A 19,937-nucleotide genomic window follows, 5' to 3' on the forward strand; every position below is an offset into this window, starting at 1 on the left:
AAAGGTCTTCTCAGCTACAGAGGTTTCAGCCAAGCCATTAGCCACATTTTCTGCAATAAGGGACTCCTCAGATAGACTGGATCAGGAAGACCTTTTTTTGATGAATAAGGAGTCTAAATCCCACCTCTTATCCATCAGCTTCAGTGATGGTGTTAATGGGGATCAGAAGAATTTTTACCAAGCTCTCCGGTCATCAATGACAGACACCAAAGTGATCTTGATTTTAAATTCTAGCTATCAACTAGGTCTGCAGGATTGCTATCTGTTTGGCAAATCAGCTCTTCTACAACAGGAATTTTGGTGGTCAAATATGTCATCTGATAAAGTATGTCAGCTCATTAGTGGTTTTGTTCAGTTGAAGCCCTCATCCGCTTTACAACCACAATCCTGGCTCTTTTCTTAATAGGCCATATTTCTAAAGAAATTACCTCCTAAAAGGTGTTGTTGATAGATGTAGGTGCTCAATTATTCAGCTAGACTAGAGAGCCCCTTTGAAGAGAACTTGACACATAGTAAGTGTTCAGGAAAATACTATTACCAGAAGTATATGTGAAAAAGGTACATACATACCACATAGAGCCAGTCCTGCTATTTTATAGATAAAAGCTTGAAATCTGAGAAGTTTACACCACCAAGGTATTTCCAAAATCAGGTGGTGACTCAGATCTAGAACTCAAGTGTCCTGACTGCAGGCTGGTGCTCAGTCCTATACATTGCACCTCTCCTAACCCCAGGATAGATGGGGGTAGATGGGAATATGAACTCGACATCCAAGTTCAGTGTCACTGATCCATTTCCCAGGCCCTCCCATTGGCTACCCAGCATCTTCTACCTGTGCCTGTCAGAGTCTAGGAATATGGGATTTGGCCTCCAATTTCACGTGAGGGCTGTGTGACCAAGCTCTGGAATCATACTAGTTCTCACTGTCCACATCTGTGTAATGGGAACAGTGACCCTCCCCATCCTGTTTTCCTTGGTGGAATGTTGTGATCATCAAATAAGATCAAGTGGACTTAAGACTCTAAAGTAGGGAACTTGGTTATTGGTTTCACTGTTTTGTGGGAGGCAGTGTGGTTAAGTGGGAAAACATTAGACTGAGGGATAGGGGTCAAACAACCATGATTTTGAAACTCAGCCTTCTGTGTGTGGCCCTGGTAGATATCACATCTCAGGGCCCCATTTTCCTAATCAAAAATAAGTGAGAATACGCATTCTGCCATATAATACACCACCACCACAACTAAAAGCTACTATTGCTTGAGCTTTTAGTATGTGGTATACTCTATGCTAAACATTTTTCTTGAGTTTTCACTTACTCACCAACTCATTGTGGTACTATCATTCCGCCTTATTTTGCAGATGAGCAAATTGAGGCCAGAGAACTTACCCAAGCTCATGAACAGCAGAGCTCATAAGAGCTACTGTGTTTCCAAATCTCAAAGGCTATGAGCCTATTCCTGATGATCAAGTCCGGGTCAAAAAGAAATCCCTCCTAACACATAAACCACAAGCACTTCAGCCAAACACTGGTGACCCTTTAAGTGTTGAAACTATGTCCTTATGACCCAGGTTGCAACAAGGTTGGCCTTCCCATGCCTAGATCTAGGGGATTGCAGGAGCCCTGAATTTCTGAATGAAACAGTCCTTCTCTACAGGCTACTGAGCTCTCAGATGCCTGGTACCCTCATTCTGAGAAGGATGAAAGATGAAAGGAGGTGAGGGGATAATTGCCATGCAGTATTTAAGGTCTCTGGTTCTAGACTGGCTCTGATCTCTCTGATCTGCACAAGACTCCCCAATCCCTGCCCCGCATTCCACCCCCCTGACACTGGCTGAACTTTACCTTGGGCTCTCGGAGGCCAAATCTCACAGTTCTCCTTCTCTTCCCCACTCCCACAAATAAGCCTGGTGGCCATAGGTCTGGGGATACTTAGCATCTCTCCTCTCTGTGCCATGAATGCCACTGTTAGGTGATACAGTTTACATGAACATAAATCAGAACTGGGTGTTGGGCAGCATGGATCATTCCTTCTGTGGCAGCCAAACCATCCCAGGCTCACAGATGCCTACAAACAAATCAGGACATTTTCTCTAGGTCCCCTTCCCTTCTCTAGAAACTAATTTTTTAAGCAACCAAGCAAAAACTTCTCTTAGTTCCACTATGGCTGGGATGGACATCTTGTGACCTTCTGTCAAATGCTATTTAGTGAGTTCCTTTAGCTAGAATCAATGTGTACTTGTTTACTTCAGCCCGTCAGAGATTAACACGGGAAAACAAACACCCAAACCCATGTCACCTCCTCTGGAAGATTATGCAGGACATGTTGGTAACCTGCTAGCTCTACCAGCCCATTCTTAGCGCTGTGGCTAAACAGAAGGATGACAAGAGTCATAAATGTGCGGGCCTGCCCATATGGAGGAGGGATGGTAAATCACTGTAAAACTAAAGAACAACTCTCAGAGTTGTTCAGAGTGAAGAACAGTGGTCTACCAAGGGTCCATGAGCTATCTTTAGCACTTCAGTAAGCCAACTCAAATCATATAATAAACCATCCAATAACCCATGAGAAAGCTTCTCAGGCTTAAGAAGACACCAAGTGTCATTGCTTCTTGCTGCAAATAGTTTGTGTACTAGCTGATTATGTCAGGAAAAAATGGCTATTATCAGCCATTATAAGTATACTTTAACTGGTTTTCATGGAAAAATCATTGACACACGAAATGTGGTGGGTGGTTTTTCCCAGAATAGAGAGAAAATTAATAAAAAACAGTCCTCAGCATTGAAAAGGCTGGTTCAGTGGAAGGAGCACCACGATAGGGATTAGAAATAAGGTTCAAGGCTTGGATTCCTTAGAACTACACAGCAATAAAATTGGGGCCAGCAGGGAGGCCAGAGCTGGAGAGGCTGGCTATGGAAGAAAATCAAAGAGAAGCATACTAAGGGGGGACCCTGGCAGTAGGGAGTAAAAAAAACCAATATGGAGGAAGTTGCTAAGGGGTAGCACATTTTAGGGCTAGAGAGTCCTAGCCCTTGGTCTATCCTTATTTGAAATATAACTTTTGGATAGACCAAGCAAGTGTAGATTCTACTTCTTAGAGGTGTGGTCTTGGACAAGCAGTTTTACCCCTCTCACCTCAGGTCACTCACCAGGCAGCTGGGATGGGTCATGTCTACCTCACAGCATGACAGATAAGCAAGCAAGGATTTTGATACAGTGCCTGGAACACAGTAAATACACCTGAGGCATTTTTGGTGACCCCTGATGGAATGGCATTTAGAAATCTCCAAACTTTTTTCTCTGGGAGTATGAATGGAGTATTATGGCCCAAAGATGGGACTGGACTGATCAAGTAATACGGACAGCAGAGCAGGTGCTTCCCCTCTCAGAGGGGTTAGATGGAACAGAGCCACTCTGGAGAGCAAACTGGCAGGTGATGTTAAAATATAAAATATAGTTACTTATGTCCAGTAATTCAAGTTGTATATTTGCTGTGAAGAAATATTTGCACATGTGAACAAGAGGATTAGACAACTCTTTATTGCAGTGCTCTTTGTAAACAGGAAAAGCTATTAAAACCTATACACCTATAAATAGAGAAATGGCTAGATAAATACATTCTGTACTTACAGGGATACATATTATAATAAAACAGCATAGAGTATTATAGAATATTATATAATATAAGGCAATTAACATCTAGTATAGCAGTTGATTATATTTTAGAACCAGCCCACTGGGTTTTAAACAGTCTCTGCTATAATCTCAAACAAGTTATCTAATTTTTCTAAGCCTCAGTTTTCTCATCTGTAAAATGGGAATGACAGTAGCATGCTTGCCTCATAGGACTATTGAAAGAATTAAATGAGTTAATGCATGTTAACTATTTAGAATGGTGCCTGGCACATAATAACCACTCTATACCTGTTAGCTCTTTAGTTATAATCCCATGGAATACTATATATAGAATGATGTGGATATGTATGTGTACTAACTGAGCTCCCTAAAACACATTGTTCAGTTACAAAAAGCAAATGCTATATGTGGTATTCCATTATTTATTGTATTCTATCATTCATGTGTCTAAGAGAAAAACTACTATAAATTTCCCTTGGGTACCTATGTATGTAAATGCATAGAGAAGAAAGGACCTGGAGAAGAAGCTAGAATTAGAGGAAGTGGTCCAAAAGGACATCAACTCTATCTAATTTTAGATAGATGATAGATAGATAAATAGATACACATGTACATGTACACACAGTTACATACATGGGCATAGAATGTATTCATAGAACACTTATGACTTTTAAAATGTGGAGAAAACGTAAAGGGCCAAAGTGTTGCAAATTATTATTCCTCTTTTATAAATAAGGAAACCAAAGCTTAAAGACATCCAATAATGTGCCTAAGAGCACACCACCAACGGGCCCCAGAGGAAGGATTTAAGCCCAGCTCTGCCTGCCCCACAGCCTTTCCACCACCCCACGCTGCCTCTCAAGGCCACCCAGGAGTTGATGATGACAAAAGCTAGAAGAAGGGGCCTCCTTGTCCACACCGGCTGGAATGGTAAAAGTCAAATGCAGTGGAGAATTGTGTTGTTGTTTTTGTTTTTAATTAATGAACCTGTTGGAATGTGCCATTCAGCAGTGGAGCTGAATGGTTCCTGCTGTTCCTGCAAAACAAACAAAAGTCCCTCCACCCAAGCCCCTTCTGTGGCCACTTTTCTAGCCTTATCTATCCAGGGATTGTGAAAGGGACACAGAACTGTTGGCAGAGGGACCTTCTCCCGCCAGCAGGGACCCAGTCTCTGGTCTTCCTGCCACCACACTAGCCATCTACACAGACTGGGCATCTTACCCTGGGCAGCCCCAACTGATCCCCGTCTAGAAGGGGAAGAGTCTTGAAGCCCAAGGTGTTTTGTCTCCATTAGCTTTACTTCTCCCTGGGTCTCAGTGTGATAAACTGAGTCATTATTTTACTGTGACTTGGTGGTGTTGAGGGTCTCTTTCAGTTCTAACAGCCAAAAAACTTCAGAAATTTTCCTCGCTTTATACCCTAAACTAATAATAATAATAATAGTGATTATTATTATTATTATTTCTCCTTCTCATAAGATGATATTTACTTAAAACCTCAGGTCATTTTGGCTCCTTCATACTGTTAATGAAAACTTCCCAAATCAATAAGTAAAGCATCCTTCAAAACTTAACCTTCCATTCCCCTTCAGTCAGAGGAAGGGTCGTTTGCCTTAGAATATCAAGGGCAAATGAAAGTTGAAAAGGTTTCGAAGAATGGCATAACTAAGAATGAATTCATTTTACCATTTAGTAGCTGGGTGACCTTGGGAAAGCACCTTTCCTAGGCTTGATGTTTTCCACCTGAAAAATGGATTTGATACCTACTCTTAAGGTTGCTGGGTGGATGAAGGACACGGGATCTGTGAAATGCTTGTACTCAGTAGGAGTCTGAGAGATGTCCCTTCCCTCCTACGTAGAGCAGCTCTCCTCTTTCCAGGGTTCCCAAGATTTGGGCAGCCTGGGTCCCCTCCCCAAGTGGCTGGCTCCTCTCTGAAGTCTGATCCTTTTTATTTTCCTTTGGTCACAAAGTCTAGTGTGGAGTGTAATTGTGTGTGTGTGTGTGTGTGTGTGTGCGCGCGTGCATGTGCACACGTGAGAGAGAGAGAAAGAGACTGGGAATGGGTCTGGCTTCTTTGAAAATGGCTTCTTTGCTAAAACCACAACCTCAGATCTGATACCAAAAGAATCTGCTGGCACTGGTCCCTGTCAAAACAATTCAGAGATATCTAGAGACTGTCCTCCAGGGCTGGCAGCGGGCCCCCAAGCTCAGCCTCACTCTTGAATTCCCAACAGGCTCAGGAGGCAGGCCCCCAACACTCCATGGCACAGCCCCATTCCTCTATGCAAAGGAGGCTGGAGAGAAGGGCTTGGCATTCTGAAACAAAATTCTCTCTCTCTGCTGCCTGCCTCCTGCAGAAACCACACACACACACACACACACACACACACACACACCCCAATTTTCAGAAGGCTCTTGGCACTGCCTACCCCTTCCTGAGCTGGACAGAGCTGCTGGAGCAGGATCTACCCAGTCAAGGCTGCCTCCTTCATTCCCAGCCCCCTCCCTTCCCTCCTCCAGAGTCAAGGTTCTGTCGGGAGTTTCAGGGGCACTGACTGGTGGGGAGGGGGCCACAGACATCCTGGCTGCTGCCAAGTCCTTTTCTTTCCCCCACAGTATGTTTTATAAGCCGGCATGTAGTTTATTCTTCTCCTAAACACTTCACTAGGGTGCAGGGCCTGGAGTTGCCATAGAAACACCTTTTAACTCCTCCCCATCCAGAAAGCAGTGCCAATCCCCAGGGTTTGAGGGGAGAAAGGCAAAAAGAGACACCTGTGGATGAGGAGAAAGGAGAGGGAAGGCCATGGGGGTTCGTTAGACAGGGCCAAGTCAGGCATACGGTTCCCTTTACCCAGGAACATGGCACTCAGCCACAAAGAGAAAACAGCCAGGAAGGTTCTGGAAGAAGAAGCTGGTGGTCTGGCATGAGCATCTTTAATGGGCTACAGCGTTGATTGGTGGGGTCGTAAGGGCCGAGGAGAATGGGGAGCTCCTACACATTTCCTTCAGGGAGAGGACAGGCAGAGCTTCAAGCCAGACTGGAAACAGAAAGGCTCTTCAGCAAGGAAAACTGGGAGCCACCTACTGGACACCAGCAGGGTACTGTAAGGCAGCGGAGGTCAACAAGCAAGCAGTCCACATCCACACCTCCCATTTTGAAAAGCATTATCTCATCCCTACCACTAGTGCAGTGCACCAAATCCAGGCAGAACAGTTTTGGATTGGTGCCAGCATATCAAAATTTTTTTTTGTTTGTTTCCTTTTTATTTTCACTACCACAATGTTCTGGTCTTCGGATACTTCTTAGTAACTTAGCTTTTCTCTGGGCAGTTTATCGAGGGTGGGGATTTGTTAAATCAGTCCAGAGAAATTACAAGAAACTTTCTGCATCAGCTCAGACCCACAGCAGGACACCTAAGAGTCAGTCAGTGCAACCATTAAAAGCAGGGTCTCCTTGCTGCTGTTTCCACCGCTCTCTGGTGAACTTCCAAGGTGAAAACCCAAAAGCCAAGGGCAAGGGGGAGTCATGAGGTCTCCCTCTCCCCACACACCAAAAAATCCAAGCGAACACACCCAAGCCATTGCCCAGCAGAACAGGGTGCCCTGACTCCACCTGTCAGCCTCCTGGCCTCCTCACTGAGCAAAACCAGAGCTCACCTGCAGCAGCAGCAGCTCCCAGCACTACTCAGGTGGGAATGTTACCAGTGGGGGGAGGAGGACAGGCCAAGTGGAATTGGGGTGGGAGCAGTCGGAGGAGAAGGAAGAAAACCTTCCAGGCCTCAGGCAGCCCAAAAGAATCCTTCAGGCAATCCACAAACGGAGGGGCCAGCCGGATTCCCCTGGGGAAAGGGAAGGGTGCACAGCACGGGCCCCAGGAAACCTCTAACAAGGGTGACCCCAGGTCACATAAACACCCACTCCTGCCAACTGGGCTGACCTTCTGGTCACCAACCTTCCTGACTTCTCCTAGGCTCAGCAGGGCCCCCCAGCAGTGCCCCTCCCAACGTCGGCTGCCTCCCCTGCCAGGCTCCTGTCTCCTCCCCCTCCTCTCCTGCTGCACACTTGTGGAGGCCCTCACCCAGGACCCAGTGGAAAATTTTCCTTCTTCTTTATGACTTAAAACACACACGCTCCATTCTTCACCTCTGAATCGACACAGGCAGAGGGCAGCTAGACTGTGCCCCACCCCACCCCAACCCGAATACACACACACACACACACACACACACACACACACAACAGGGGCCACTGGACTTGCATGCTTTATGAGCTGGAAAGGAGAGGAGAGATGTTTTCCAGCTGCTACTCCACCTCTGGCCATCCAAACACAAGTGTCCCGAACACTCCCAAACAAGTTCTCCCAGGACACTTGCAAGGCCCTGGAGAAAAACTGGTTCTACCTCTTGCTGAGTCTCTAATCAAGACACCAAGTCCAGTTTGGAATTGTCACCATGATGTGACCCTTGGCATTTTTGTTCTTTTGGAGACAAATCTGTTTTCCACTGTTCATTCTCCCCCTCCCCACACACATTCAAGGAAAAAAAATAGCCTTCCTGTGAATTCTCACAGCTATGTGATAAGTGATCCCTCACACACGCCACCACCTCCTGCTTGCTATCAACACTCTCAAATACGGTTCCTCCGGGAAAGGGTCAACCCCACAGCTTTCTTCTCATTTCCACCCTTAAATCCACTCAAACTTGGCAGTCCAAGAAGCTCCCTTAGCCCTTGCCTGGGAAGTGGGAGGCTGGGTTGGGTCTCAGTGAAAAGAATGAACTTCATGGGTGCAGGAGAAAACGCAAACTCAGAAAACTTCAAGATTCCCCTGCAACTTTGTGCACATGGCTGGCAACTTTTTAAAAACTACTGAACATCCCAGTACTGTAGTTAGTTGGCATTCCAAGTTTTAGGAATCCTCTTCCACCCTTCTCCCCCAGCCCTTCCTCTCGTGATAGTGAAAAAGGGAAATATACCAGATGTCAAAAGGACCAAGAGGGACCTCACGCCCTAAAAGGAGAGCAAAGGCTGCAAGGGGTTCACTCAGCCACTACAGGTCTTCTCTGCAGGGCATCTGCCCCTTCAGCTATGCCATACCCTCCGACCGAAAAAACTGAGTTTCGCCACCCCACCCCAAGCTCAGGCAGAGCAAAAGGAGCGGGGCTTGCCATGCCACCCGGAGTTGCGCCCCATTCCGGGCTGCAGCGCATGAGCGGGCACCGCGGGGACTCTGGCGGGGACACCCGGAGCGCTTACCGATGTCAGAGTTGCAGAAGGCGTCCTGGGGGTGGCTGGGCGAGCATGTGCACGCCTCGGCGCCCCAGTGCCCCAGGCTCCAGCTGCCCAGGAGCACGACTAGCCCGAGCCAGGGAGTCATTGCCGCTGCCGCTGCTGAGGCTGCTGCTCGCCTCTCCAAAGTTGTGCGCGCCGCTGGAGGGGCCGCTGCAGCCCGAGCTCTCCTGCTCCGCCGTGCGGGGCAACTTTGGCCTCGGGCGCGCTGCCCCCGGAGTGCCCAGCCGCACGGGCTGGGGCAAGGCGAGGCTGCCTCAGCGCTGGCGCACGACTCCGCGGGCCGGAGGTCTCTCCGGGCGAAGGAGCGGGAGCTGGGGCGGAGCAGGAGGAGCAGAAGGAGGTGAAGCCGTCTGAGCGCCCGACCGCTGCCCGCTCTGCGCCGCTGCCGGGCGGCTGAGTGATATAGTGCGGGTCCCCCCGGCACCCCCTCTCGGGCACTCGGCGTCCGCCCCCTGCGACCAATGGCAGAGCCGCATTACCTCATCGGCCCTCCGAAAGAGGCGGGGCCGGGGGCGCGGGCCGACGGGGCGGGGCCGGGCCGGACCGTTCAGATCCTTATAGGGAATAATGCGGCTGTGGGCACCGGAGTGGGTGAAACGGAACGTGTCTTGAACCTACGCTTGCCGAGTAGCCCCCGGAGCGGCGCTCCCGTGCCCCACCTCGCCAGTACCCTGACCACACATCCACCCTTCTGAGTACTTCTGACCCAAACCAAATCAACTGCCACCCACCACAGCACCAGGCCGTCCTCGGGTCACAGGCGGCCTTGGTCCTGGAGACCCTGCCTGTGCCTGGTGGAAAGGCTAGGGGAAAAGGCTAACTCTCCACCTTCTCTGGAAAGAGCAGGCTCAGAGGGGAAGGGATCAACTGACAACGTACACACCCACCCCCGACCTTCCTGGAGGTGAGGACGCAATCTGCCCTTTGGAGCTGGCTATAACGGAGTGCTGTTTCCCTGGGGGCTCACCCAGAGTAAATTGTGAAGTCATTCAACAAACGCTGTTCTGGATGTTGGATGAAGAAAACAAAATCCTTGCTTCCATGAAAGTTTCAGGCAGTGCATCAGTGAATTCACCAGTACACCGAGTAATTTCCTGCCGTGATGGATTCATGAAGACGAAAAACATAGAGAATGGTTTAGAAATCACTGAGGGGAGGGAGCGGCCACTGTTTTCTATGGGATAAGTGAGAGAAGGTCTCTCTAAGGAGGTGACATTCTAGCTGAAAGTTGAGCAAGTAGAAGGAGCAGGAGGAAATCTGGGAGGAGAGAACACCAGTCAGGGAGAACGGCCAAGTGTAAAGACCCTGAGCTTATTTGAAAAGCAGTGAGTAGAAAGGGCAGGAGGAAATGGTAATCCCACCAAGGCCACACAAGTCTCCATTCTTCAGCAAAGAATTTGGGGGTGAATTGATCCAAAACTGGGGTAACTTACACCAGATTCTGGAGAACTATCCAGGATCTTAGACTACTCGCTATAATGGATAATTGTTAATAACTAATACTATGGCTATCCTTATTATTAAGTAATCTTGATTCTGCCTTATAGTTTCCATGCCACACCTCATTATATCTCACAAAAAATTTTTTTCAATAGGAAAAACAAAATACTATTCACACATTCCAGATGAGGAAACTGGCACAGAAAGGTGACATGACTTGACAAGCAGCCAGGAACTCCATTCACTCATTTGCACCGGAAGAGAGACTTTATTTCCCTGGACTTCAGCAGTAATTAGCTGTCACGGTGCAGATGCCCTTTTGCAGCTGGAGTCTTCTGTTTTTCTATCTTTGTGTGTGTCTCTCTCTTTCTCTCCTAACTCATTCTGTTTAGAAAGAGACTTGAATGTTTTGGCTATAGATATGCAGAAAGTTTGGAACAAAATAATCCTCAGAAATGCAAGTTCAACTTCTTTCTCAGAAACTCTATTTACACCTCCGAGAAGTGACAGTGGAATGGCAGAAGCAGAAAAATTGATTGAAAATGGTATTTCCAAGAACATTTGTTAAACTCTTTTGCCACTGCGCCCCCCCTTAATAATTGTAGCTATAAGGAAGGAATCAAGTTTCCACATTCTTCTGCCCTATCCTCTTCCCAACTTTTAAGCCCCTTTCCACCTTAACTCTAACTGTAGCCTGCCGCAGGTAGATCTTTCCCTTTTTAAATGTTTACTTCAGCACTTAGCTCACTATTTCATAGAGTATAATTGTATCATTTCCCCAATCACATTAGAAATACTTTGAGACCTGAGATACGTGGCCACCCTCCTTTTTTAGCCCTCTGAATACAAAATAGGGTCCCAGGAGACTTGGGTGTGGGTATGACCAGCAGCCCATAGAGTCTGGAACAATGGACACTCCAAAGGCCACTCCAAGGATCCGGATTGAATGAGGGCATACTTGGTGGGATTTGAGAGTTTTACTTATCCTTGCATGGTGCCAGTCATGTGGAAGGTTTTATAAGCCTTTCCAGACCAAGTCCACTTGGGATAAGCATCTTATGTGATAAAGGCCCTCTCTTCTCTTTTTTTCTTTTCACTTTACAGTTTTGTCCAAAATGCCAATATTTTCTCCAAGGGCAGTCTGCCTAGAACATGAGTATCAGGCAGGTAACTTTTGCTGAACTTCAAGCAGCAGGTTCCTTAGAGAAAGCATCTGAACCATCTGATTATGGCAACTACTTAATTATGTAAGCACCAAGAGTAATCTGATTGTTTTTCCAGCTGAAAGGTATTTGCCTTTGGGCAATTTGCCTTTGGGCAAAGGAATTGCCTTTGGGTTTATTTCTTCTTGCTCCCCATCCTAAGCTGATCCATGAAGCATCTTTGGAGTTTAGCTTCCCTTTCAGTTGGGAAGTTCTTCCTAATATCTAACTCAAGTGACTCCTCTCTTCCCACCCATGAGAATTCAGTTCAGTCCTCACCCTGAGGAAGAGAAAGAACAAGCTCCATGAATCCTTGTGAAGAAGAGCCTGATTGCCAGGGTCAGCACGTCCAACAAGCAGACCTCACAGGCATCAGTCTGGATGCCATGGTGTCCTTAGACTTAATAATATATAAGAATTACTTTTTCTTTTTTTTTTTAAAGATTTTATTTGACAGAGAGAGAGAGAGAGAGAGAGAGATCACAAGTAGGCAGGCAGAGAGAGATGGGGAAGCAGGCTCCCTGCTGAGCAGAGAGCTCAATGCGGGGCTCCATCCCAGGACCCTGAGATCATGACCTGAACCGAAGGCAGAGGTTTAAATGGCTGAGCCACCCAGGCACCCCAAGAATAACTTTTTCAAGACTATTTTATAAGCTGATGGAGTAGACCTGCGGCTAATGTTAAGAATGACTGTACCGACTCTCCCACCTTCTCTTGACAGCTAAGAACAAGGATAGATTTGTAAACCTCAGAAGAACTGCAGAATTTCCAAATCTCTCTGGGTTATCCTCAAACCTACCAGGCTGCCCTGATTTCCCCTTTCCTGGAACTTTTCTAGGGTAGGTGAGTTCATGTCCACCTCCTTCATATCAAGTTACAGGATGCTGGAATCTTTGAGAAGTCTCTCATAGACATTTAGACGTCCTTTAAAAGGACCTCAGAGACTACCCATCCTAATTTTATAGGTGGGAAAGATAAGGTTCAGACAGGTGAGAAAATTGCCTCTCATGGTCAGCTCGTGGCTAAGCCAGGAGTGCTTTGTAGCTGCGTGATTCCTTAGCTGGCTCTCTCCCATGCACTTGTGGACCTCAGTTTCCCTAGCCACAGTGCATGACCCAATGTTTGCACCCTAGTTGTGGAAACTCCAGCCACTCGTGCTCCAGAATTTGCATGACAGATCTGCAGATGGGTTTGTTTCAGAGTCTCTTTGTTCAGTGTGTAACACATGGACAGTCCTGCATGCCACCTGCCCTCACTAAAAGGTTCTCCGTCATGACAATAACCACCTCTGAGCCAATCAGAACAAGTACCACTCTATTCTCCTCAGAGGTTTATCTTCTGTGTATTTATTGTTTCCCTTTCTAAATTATTTCTTAATACTTTGAAAACATTCCAAACACATTATTGCAAAGAAATCCATGAAACTTTATTTCTTGGGGACAAAGAGAGGCTGGGGTGGGGTGGGGGGAAACAAAAGAACTGAGATTGGTTCCAAATGCTGCAGAAGAACAGTTGTGTGTGTGGACTAGTCACCTCATCTGTCCAGACTTCAATTTGTGTTTATTGGATGAAAGCTATAATTTAATGGTCTCCAAGATTCCCCTCAGCTCAAAAAGTCTTAGGATTCCATGGGAAACTCTCAAGGACAAGGAAGGGAAGATAGATCTTGCCATTTAAACAGGTTTGAGACAAATCAAATGTGTCCAAAACCGAAGCATATCCATCAGTCTCTCAATCAACACTTAGTGAGTTCCTATTCTGTTCTCTCTGTTCCCTCCTTGAAAACAAAGATGGTGCTAGTGAAGTGTTAGGAGAGACTGAAGCTCTTGTTTCTGAGAGAGCCCTGTTTTAATTACTTGTTTATCTGTCTGCTTACTTCTTGTGTCATAAGCACTAAAAGGTCAGGAAATATGTCTTTTATTGTCTCTATATCTTATTTTCAAAATGCATTGAACTACTGTTGCAGTTTAAATATCGCCTCCTCCAGAAAGCCTTCTCTAATTCCCCTCCCCAGTCTTCATCAATCACCTGCAGTGTATTCCCACAGCACCCTGTGCTCCTTTCTTTCATACTACTTAGCTGACAAGAATGTGATTGTTTATCCATCGGTTTCCCTTCCTAGATAGAGGAAGTCCCTTGAAGACAGTGTTGGTAACAAAGAAGTCAGCAAGTATTGGTTGAAAGAGTCGAATTAATTGATCCAGCCAACCCCTTCCCACTATTCAGATAGGCCTTGGAGAGCTCACAGAGCCCTATCCCTCTGACCAGTGCTAGGGGGCGCTATAAGCCAGAGAACACCCATTCCCTCAACCTGTAGTCTCCGCCAGTCTCACGGAGAGGGAGGGAGAGGCCATTCCACACTACTCACCCACTTTGAGTGGGTGAAACTAACCCCTCCCGTCTGCAATGGCCACAAAGCTGTCAGTCAGTATCCCGTCTGGGTCCGCAGCTGCCCAGCTCCTCCACCCCCAAGCTGGCCCCATGTCAACCCAAGGGGAGACATGCTCTCAGGAAGCTACATACTTGTGAATCATGGGTTTGGGGGGAACTGGGAGATCTGGGAACACAGCAGACAATGCTGCGATCCCACTCTTTCAGGGCAGAGCTGGCCTCTGGAAATTAAATGAGAAGAAGGTGCTGACAAGATATTTGTCAGTTCTGTTGCCTCATCGGGAAACACCTCTTTTCTTCCGTTCTTTTTCCCCTCTAGACCCTAGTCACGATGCCTTCCCCCAAACCCACAGTCCTCATCTGAAAGTCATTACATTCAAAATAGCCTTTTCCAAGCAGCAGACAGCCCTGGTCCACCCATCACCATGAGCCCTGGCCAGACCCTCAGTGGGGCTGCTGCCCAGCCCTGGGAATTATGAACCTGAGATGGTAAGCACTTCTGGTTCTCTGTGTGTCTGGCACCAGCGGGGAGTAAACACCTTTTCTCATTTCCATCTGGAGCCAATTTCGTGGCAGTAAAATTGCAAAACGTCTCTTGCCCTAGCTCCCCACTAGTCCTGCTGTGGAGTGAAGACCCTTCAGTAAGAGTCTCTGGCTGCATTTACCTGAAACCTGGGCTTTTCATATTTCCTTCCAACCCCAGCTACTCCCAGGGATTCTTAAGCCAGAAAACACATGTGTGCTGTAGAGACATGTTGTACCCCATGTTTTCTGGTGGTGAGAGATGGGAAACAGAGTTAATATTTCATTCAGCTCTTGCTTTTAAAAAATTTTTTTAAATTATTTATTTATTTTTGACTATGTGCTCAGTCAATTATTTCTGTGAATGGTGATGTAAGTGGAGGGAGACCTTCTCTTCTTCGACCCTGTCTTAATGTCTTCCTTATGCTGGTGGAGTTCACGTGTTTTTCCTTTAAAATTGAGTAGCTGCCTTGTGGTTTCTTTGAAGGTTGCACGTGCAGCTTTGCAGAAAAGGTGCATGTGAGTGTCTCTGCTGGGTGCTCTCGTGGCTTGGGAGGGAATGGGATGGACAGTATGGCCAGTCTCCTGTCCGATGGGGCTGGAGATTCTGTTTCTGGCAAGGCACTTAAACTCTCTTCAACAGAACCCGCTGAAACTGAAGTTGACCTGCCCTGTGTGATGGGGATGGTCCAAAGAGCATTTGACACTGTTGACCACATCCTTCTTCAAACTTGGCTGCTGAGACTCTAGTCTCTCTGGGTTTTCAATTTCCACCTCTCCAACTGTACCTTCTCAGTCTTCTTGGCAGACTCTTTGGACTCCTCTTGTCACTGAAATGTAGGTGTTTCCCAATTTTCTGTCCCTGGCTGTCTTCCCTTCCCTTTTAGCCTCCACAGTCTCCCTAGCTAATTCTCTGCCCTGGTTCTAGCTACTGCTCTGCTGTGTGCACAGGAATGGGCACTGCAAGCAGCAGTCTCCTCGGAGCTACAGTCTATAGCCAGCTTCCCCTTGGATAATTCCACCTGGAGATCCTTTATCACCTCTTTAGATCCCACTGTCTTTCCCCTGATATGATGTTACCCATCTGCACCAAGGGCACCACATTTCACCAAGTCCTACAGATTCTCACTCCACACATCTCTTCTTACCCTCCCTTTCTCCCCATTCTCACCATTTCTGCCTTGGATCAGGCCCATGTAGATTCTTTGCTGACAGTTTCAATAGTCACATAATTCGTCACCCTGTTCAGAGTCTTTTTCTGTCAAATGCAACTTTTGCCCTGTTGCTCATGTGAAGTTTTTCTAATATAAATGCGAAATCATGCTGTCCTTTGCTTAAAATGATTCATTTGTCCTCCATGGCTTTCTGAACAGAGTCTTAAAATCCAAAGAAAGCCATATGAGGCCCTATGCTATGATCTGGCCCTTCCCAGGGTCCCACTTTGAGAGACCATTGGTGTAGAATCCAATGTGATCGCTACCCCTGTAGTTACGCAACAGAAGGCCCTGTGCTAGCTTATCTCTCCAAACCTATGCCCTCATTCCCTCCTCCTAACCCAACCTGAAGTTCTAGCTGTCAGTTTCCTGTCTCTAGGGCTTATTCACACTATGCTCTTTGCCTGGAATCCACCCTCCACCCTCCTCCATCTCATCTGTAAGGATTTTTATCGTTTAGGATTCAGCTAGAGTTACCACCTCATGGATGTTTTCCTGAGCCTCTATCTTCCTCAATAGAATTGACTTCCACTCCTTGGCTTCTCGTCCCTCATTCCTTTCCCACACACACCAGACACTCCAGATTTCCACCCAGTGCTTCTCACACTCTGTTGCCACCAGTGGTTGATAGGTCTTTCTCTCCTCTAGACAGCGTCTGGGGAGCCTAACACAGAATCTGCGCGTCGTAGGCACTTGCCAAATATTGAAAGAATAAATTAACCAAGAAATAGCAGGGAAAATAAAGAGGGAGGTGATCAGAGTATTACCTTCACAAATTCACCATTACAGAGATTCTAGAATCTAGCTTTTTAAGTCAAGAATCTCCTCTGGGTTCAGTTCCCAGACTTGATCAGTCTCAGGGATACTATGATTCGTAAGAGACCAGCAAGCCAACCACAATTCCATTGTCTTTGCTTCTAATGAAGTATTTAATTGTCACATAGGTTAGGGTACTCATATGTGACCCCCATATTTTCCTCCTTAGAATCAGAGGACTTTGTGTGAGGCTAGTTTCTCATCAGAAGGTTGCTTTGTTGTGTATGGAGTCAGAACAAAGGAAATGAGGTCATTGTAAGGAGGGCTTTTCAGCTGAGATACTATAGAATTCTCCTCACTGAACTGAGGTGAAGGCTTTGCCATGGGAGTGATAATGTTCACACACACTGGCAATGTTCACACACACTTCTTGCTAGAAGTTAACAATGCCAGACACACATTGCTAACTTTGGAATCTTTGGTCTTCCCATTTCTCTGCTCCAAACTTGCCACTCTTCCCTTCTTCCACCCAGACCTTTTCTGCTTTGGGAATCTTACAATCCACTTGGTTTCTGTGTTTTGAATTATAGTCACCATTCAATGATTCCCTCCAGCCTACTAGTTCGGGTTCTAGATTTTGAATGTTCCCCTTACTGTGTCTCAATCTGCTACCACAGATGGCCAAACACATGTGTAGTGTGTGAATTTATGACTTCAGAGCTCAGAAGATAAATAGCCTTCTTTCCAAGCTGTGGGTGGACTCTTCTTTAACATTGCTCCACTGACAATCTTTATTTGCCTCACAACTTGTTTGTCATGGTGTGATTATCAGGTCTTTGGAGGAAAGGGACAGGATTCTCTCCTTTCATCCTTGCTTCCTGCAGATATTCCCCCAGACACTAATTAAGTGTCCACTGCTCCACAGTAGGTGCTGGAGATCTAACAGTGAACAAGGCACAGTCCTGCCCTCAAGGAGTTCCCAGTCTCATGGGAGAGAAAGATATGAAAACAAGAGTGGGTCGTACAGACTACAACAGGAGGATCAAGTGTGCTGTGAGATCACAGCACTGGATCACCCAACGAGGGAGTGGGAAGGTGTTTGGGAGCCCATATCATGGTAAGAGCTAGGAGAGAACTGTAGGTCACCAAATCCAACCCTCTCATTTTCAGATATGGAAAAAGGCCCAGAGAGGTGGGCATTTTTATGGTCACACAGGATTATTGACAAAGGCAAGACAAGAAATCAGACCCTTTAGTACTTCATCATCTTCCCATCATCCAGTCTTCTCTAATTGAGTATAAATAATTATTTCCCTGCCCTGTAATATGTAATATGGTAAGCTGAACTATGTAATTCATCTGTAATATGGTAAGCTGAAAAAGATTTCTAAGACAAGAGAAAGGGAAGGGGACTCACATTAGTTGAGTACCAACTATGAACAAGTCATTTCCAATACAGTATTTTCTTCAGTCCTCACAACCCTTGATAACAGGTATTATTTTATGTCTGTTTTATGGTTATGAAAACTGAGGCAAAAACAATAACTCAAAAAAATATATGCACTCCTGTGTTCCCTGCTGCATTTTTGTAACAGCTAAGACATGGAAACAACCTGAGTGTCCACTGATGGATGAATGGATAAATTAATTGTAGCACACACACACACCCCGCCCACACACACACGGGAATATTATTCAGCCATAAAAAAGAAAGAAATCTTCCCATTTGCAATAACATGGATGGATCCCAAGGGTATTGTGCTGAGTGAAACAAGTCAGAGAAAGTCACATACCATATGATCTCTCTTATCTGTGAAATTTAAAAGCAAACAAAACAAAAAATCAACTAATTGATAGAGGGAATGGGACACATGTTGGGGTAGGAGGAAATAGGGGAGGGGGTCAAAAGGTAAAAGATACAGCAGAAAACTGAGGCACAAAGCAGTTAAGTGCATGTTCAGTTTCTTACAAGCATGATAAAGGCAGAGCTGTGATTCAGACCCAGGGGTCTCTTTCCAAACCAATGCTATTTCTGGAGCCTGAAAATCACTATACCCTCAGGGTCATCAGGACTTTGGAAGTGCTAATAATTTCCTCTTTGTCTTCTGGGTTCTCTTTGAGGGCTCAGAGCTCATGATCATTGTTAGAACCAAGCAGAAGGAGTCACAGTACCTCCTACTGAGGGCTGGAGAGGGACTTTTATCACCTGGCAGGTGAGATGCTTCTCTTGTTTTGCCTGGTTAGCAGTGGAGAGAAGGCAGGAGCAATCACAGAGCAGGCAATTTCTGCGGGTGTAGGTGTGCCCTTTCTTACTCAGAATTTGGATGGATTCCATAGGAACATTACATTTGTATTACAAAGAAAGGGCCCCGAATCTAGAAGCAAGCTGATAGAATATTGCTCGGTTCGTTTTTAACAGCCATTGCCTATGGCTTCATATCCTCTTGAAATTTCAAGCATGAGATTGAGGCAATGTGCCAGGTTTTTCTTCCAGTTCTGCAACATACAGTATCTGGGTGAGTATAAGTAAATCCATGAACCCCCTTTCTTCAAAAGTAAAACCAAGGAGGTTAGACTTTATGATCTCTTGAAACTTCTCAGGGAAATACTTTGGGGGGAGACTGACAAAGGGGTCAAGGACCAAGGCCTGTTACATCAGTAAAACTGGGTTTTTGTCCTTCACTTTTTCACCATGACCTTGAACAAGTTCCTTAACCTCTTGGAGCCTCAGATGTCTAGTGGTAAAATGGAAGGGAGATTCATACCTCCTAGGATTTTCATGAGTATCAGTGAGGTGTGGTGAGTAAGGCACTTGGCACAGTATCTGGCACATGACAAATTCTCGCTGAGAACCTATATGCACCAGAGTGTGACCCTATAGGTGTAGGGGTGAATGAGGCCTCTGCCTTCAAGCAACCTGTAGTCTAATGATCTGGGATGATTAAGGTTGAGCATGTTCCCATATTCCCTTTGACCATGTAAGTAATACCCAAAGAAGGGATGGGGTAAAAGGAAGAGGAAAAGAAAACAACAACAGTAACAAAAAAATGATAATAATAGTGAGTTCTTACAGAGTACCTACTGGGGGCAACAAGTTCTTCTAAGCAGTTTGCATATATTAATTCATAGCAAAAACTGTGAGGTAGATGGAATTATCCTCACCATCCCTGTTTTCAGATATGGAAACAAAGGTACGGAGAGCTGCAGTGCTGGGATTCAAAGCCAGAGCAGCCTGGCTCAAGAGCTTATGCTCTTAACCACCCCACTAGCTTCCTTTTTCCCAGGGAAGGTAAGCATGCAGAAAGTAACAAGTACACAAAATGGCAGACACCCAGTGTCTGTCACCAGTGTGTCTTCTTCCCAGAACACCTCGTACCCACAGATCAAAGGGTGTGAGAACATGAATCAGATGTAGCCCCTATTGGAAGAGACACGTAGCAGGACAGGGAGCCCCTCTGTAGACCCTCCTGGAGAATAATACTCAGTGG

At 46.1% G+C, this 19,937-nt stretch overlaps 2 protein-coding genes across 2 annotated transcripts in view; one reads left to right on the plus strand and one right to left on the minus strand.

Annotated features, from left to right (window-relative positions):
• TIMP3 (TIMP metallopeptidase inhibitor 3) overlaps positions 1–9,378 on the minus strand; it is a 55,986-nt gene extending 46,608 nt beyond the window's left edge. Inside the window, exon 1 of the mRNA XM_080811014.1 lies at positions 8,889–9,378. Coding sequence (XP_080667140.1) covers positions 8,889–9,009 — 121 coding nt within the window. The 5' untranslated portion in view covers positions 9,010–9,378. The remainder of the gene's footprint in view (positions 1–8,888) is intronic.
• Positions 1–19,937, plus strand: part of SYN3 (synapsin III) — a gene marked incomplete at both ends in the record, with an annotated part of 414,093 nt that overhangs the window by 164,657 nt on the left and 229,499 nt on the right. The window lies entirely within an intron of this gene.

The sequence above is a fragment of the Martes martes genome (assembly GCF_963455335.1).
Source record: "Martes martes genome assembly, chromosome: 8".
NCBI lineage: Eukaryota > Metazoa > Chordata > Mammalia > Carnivora > Mustelidae > Martes > Martes martes.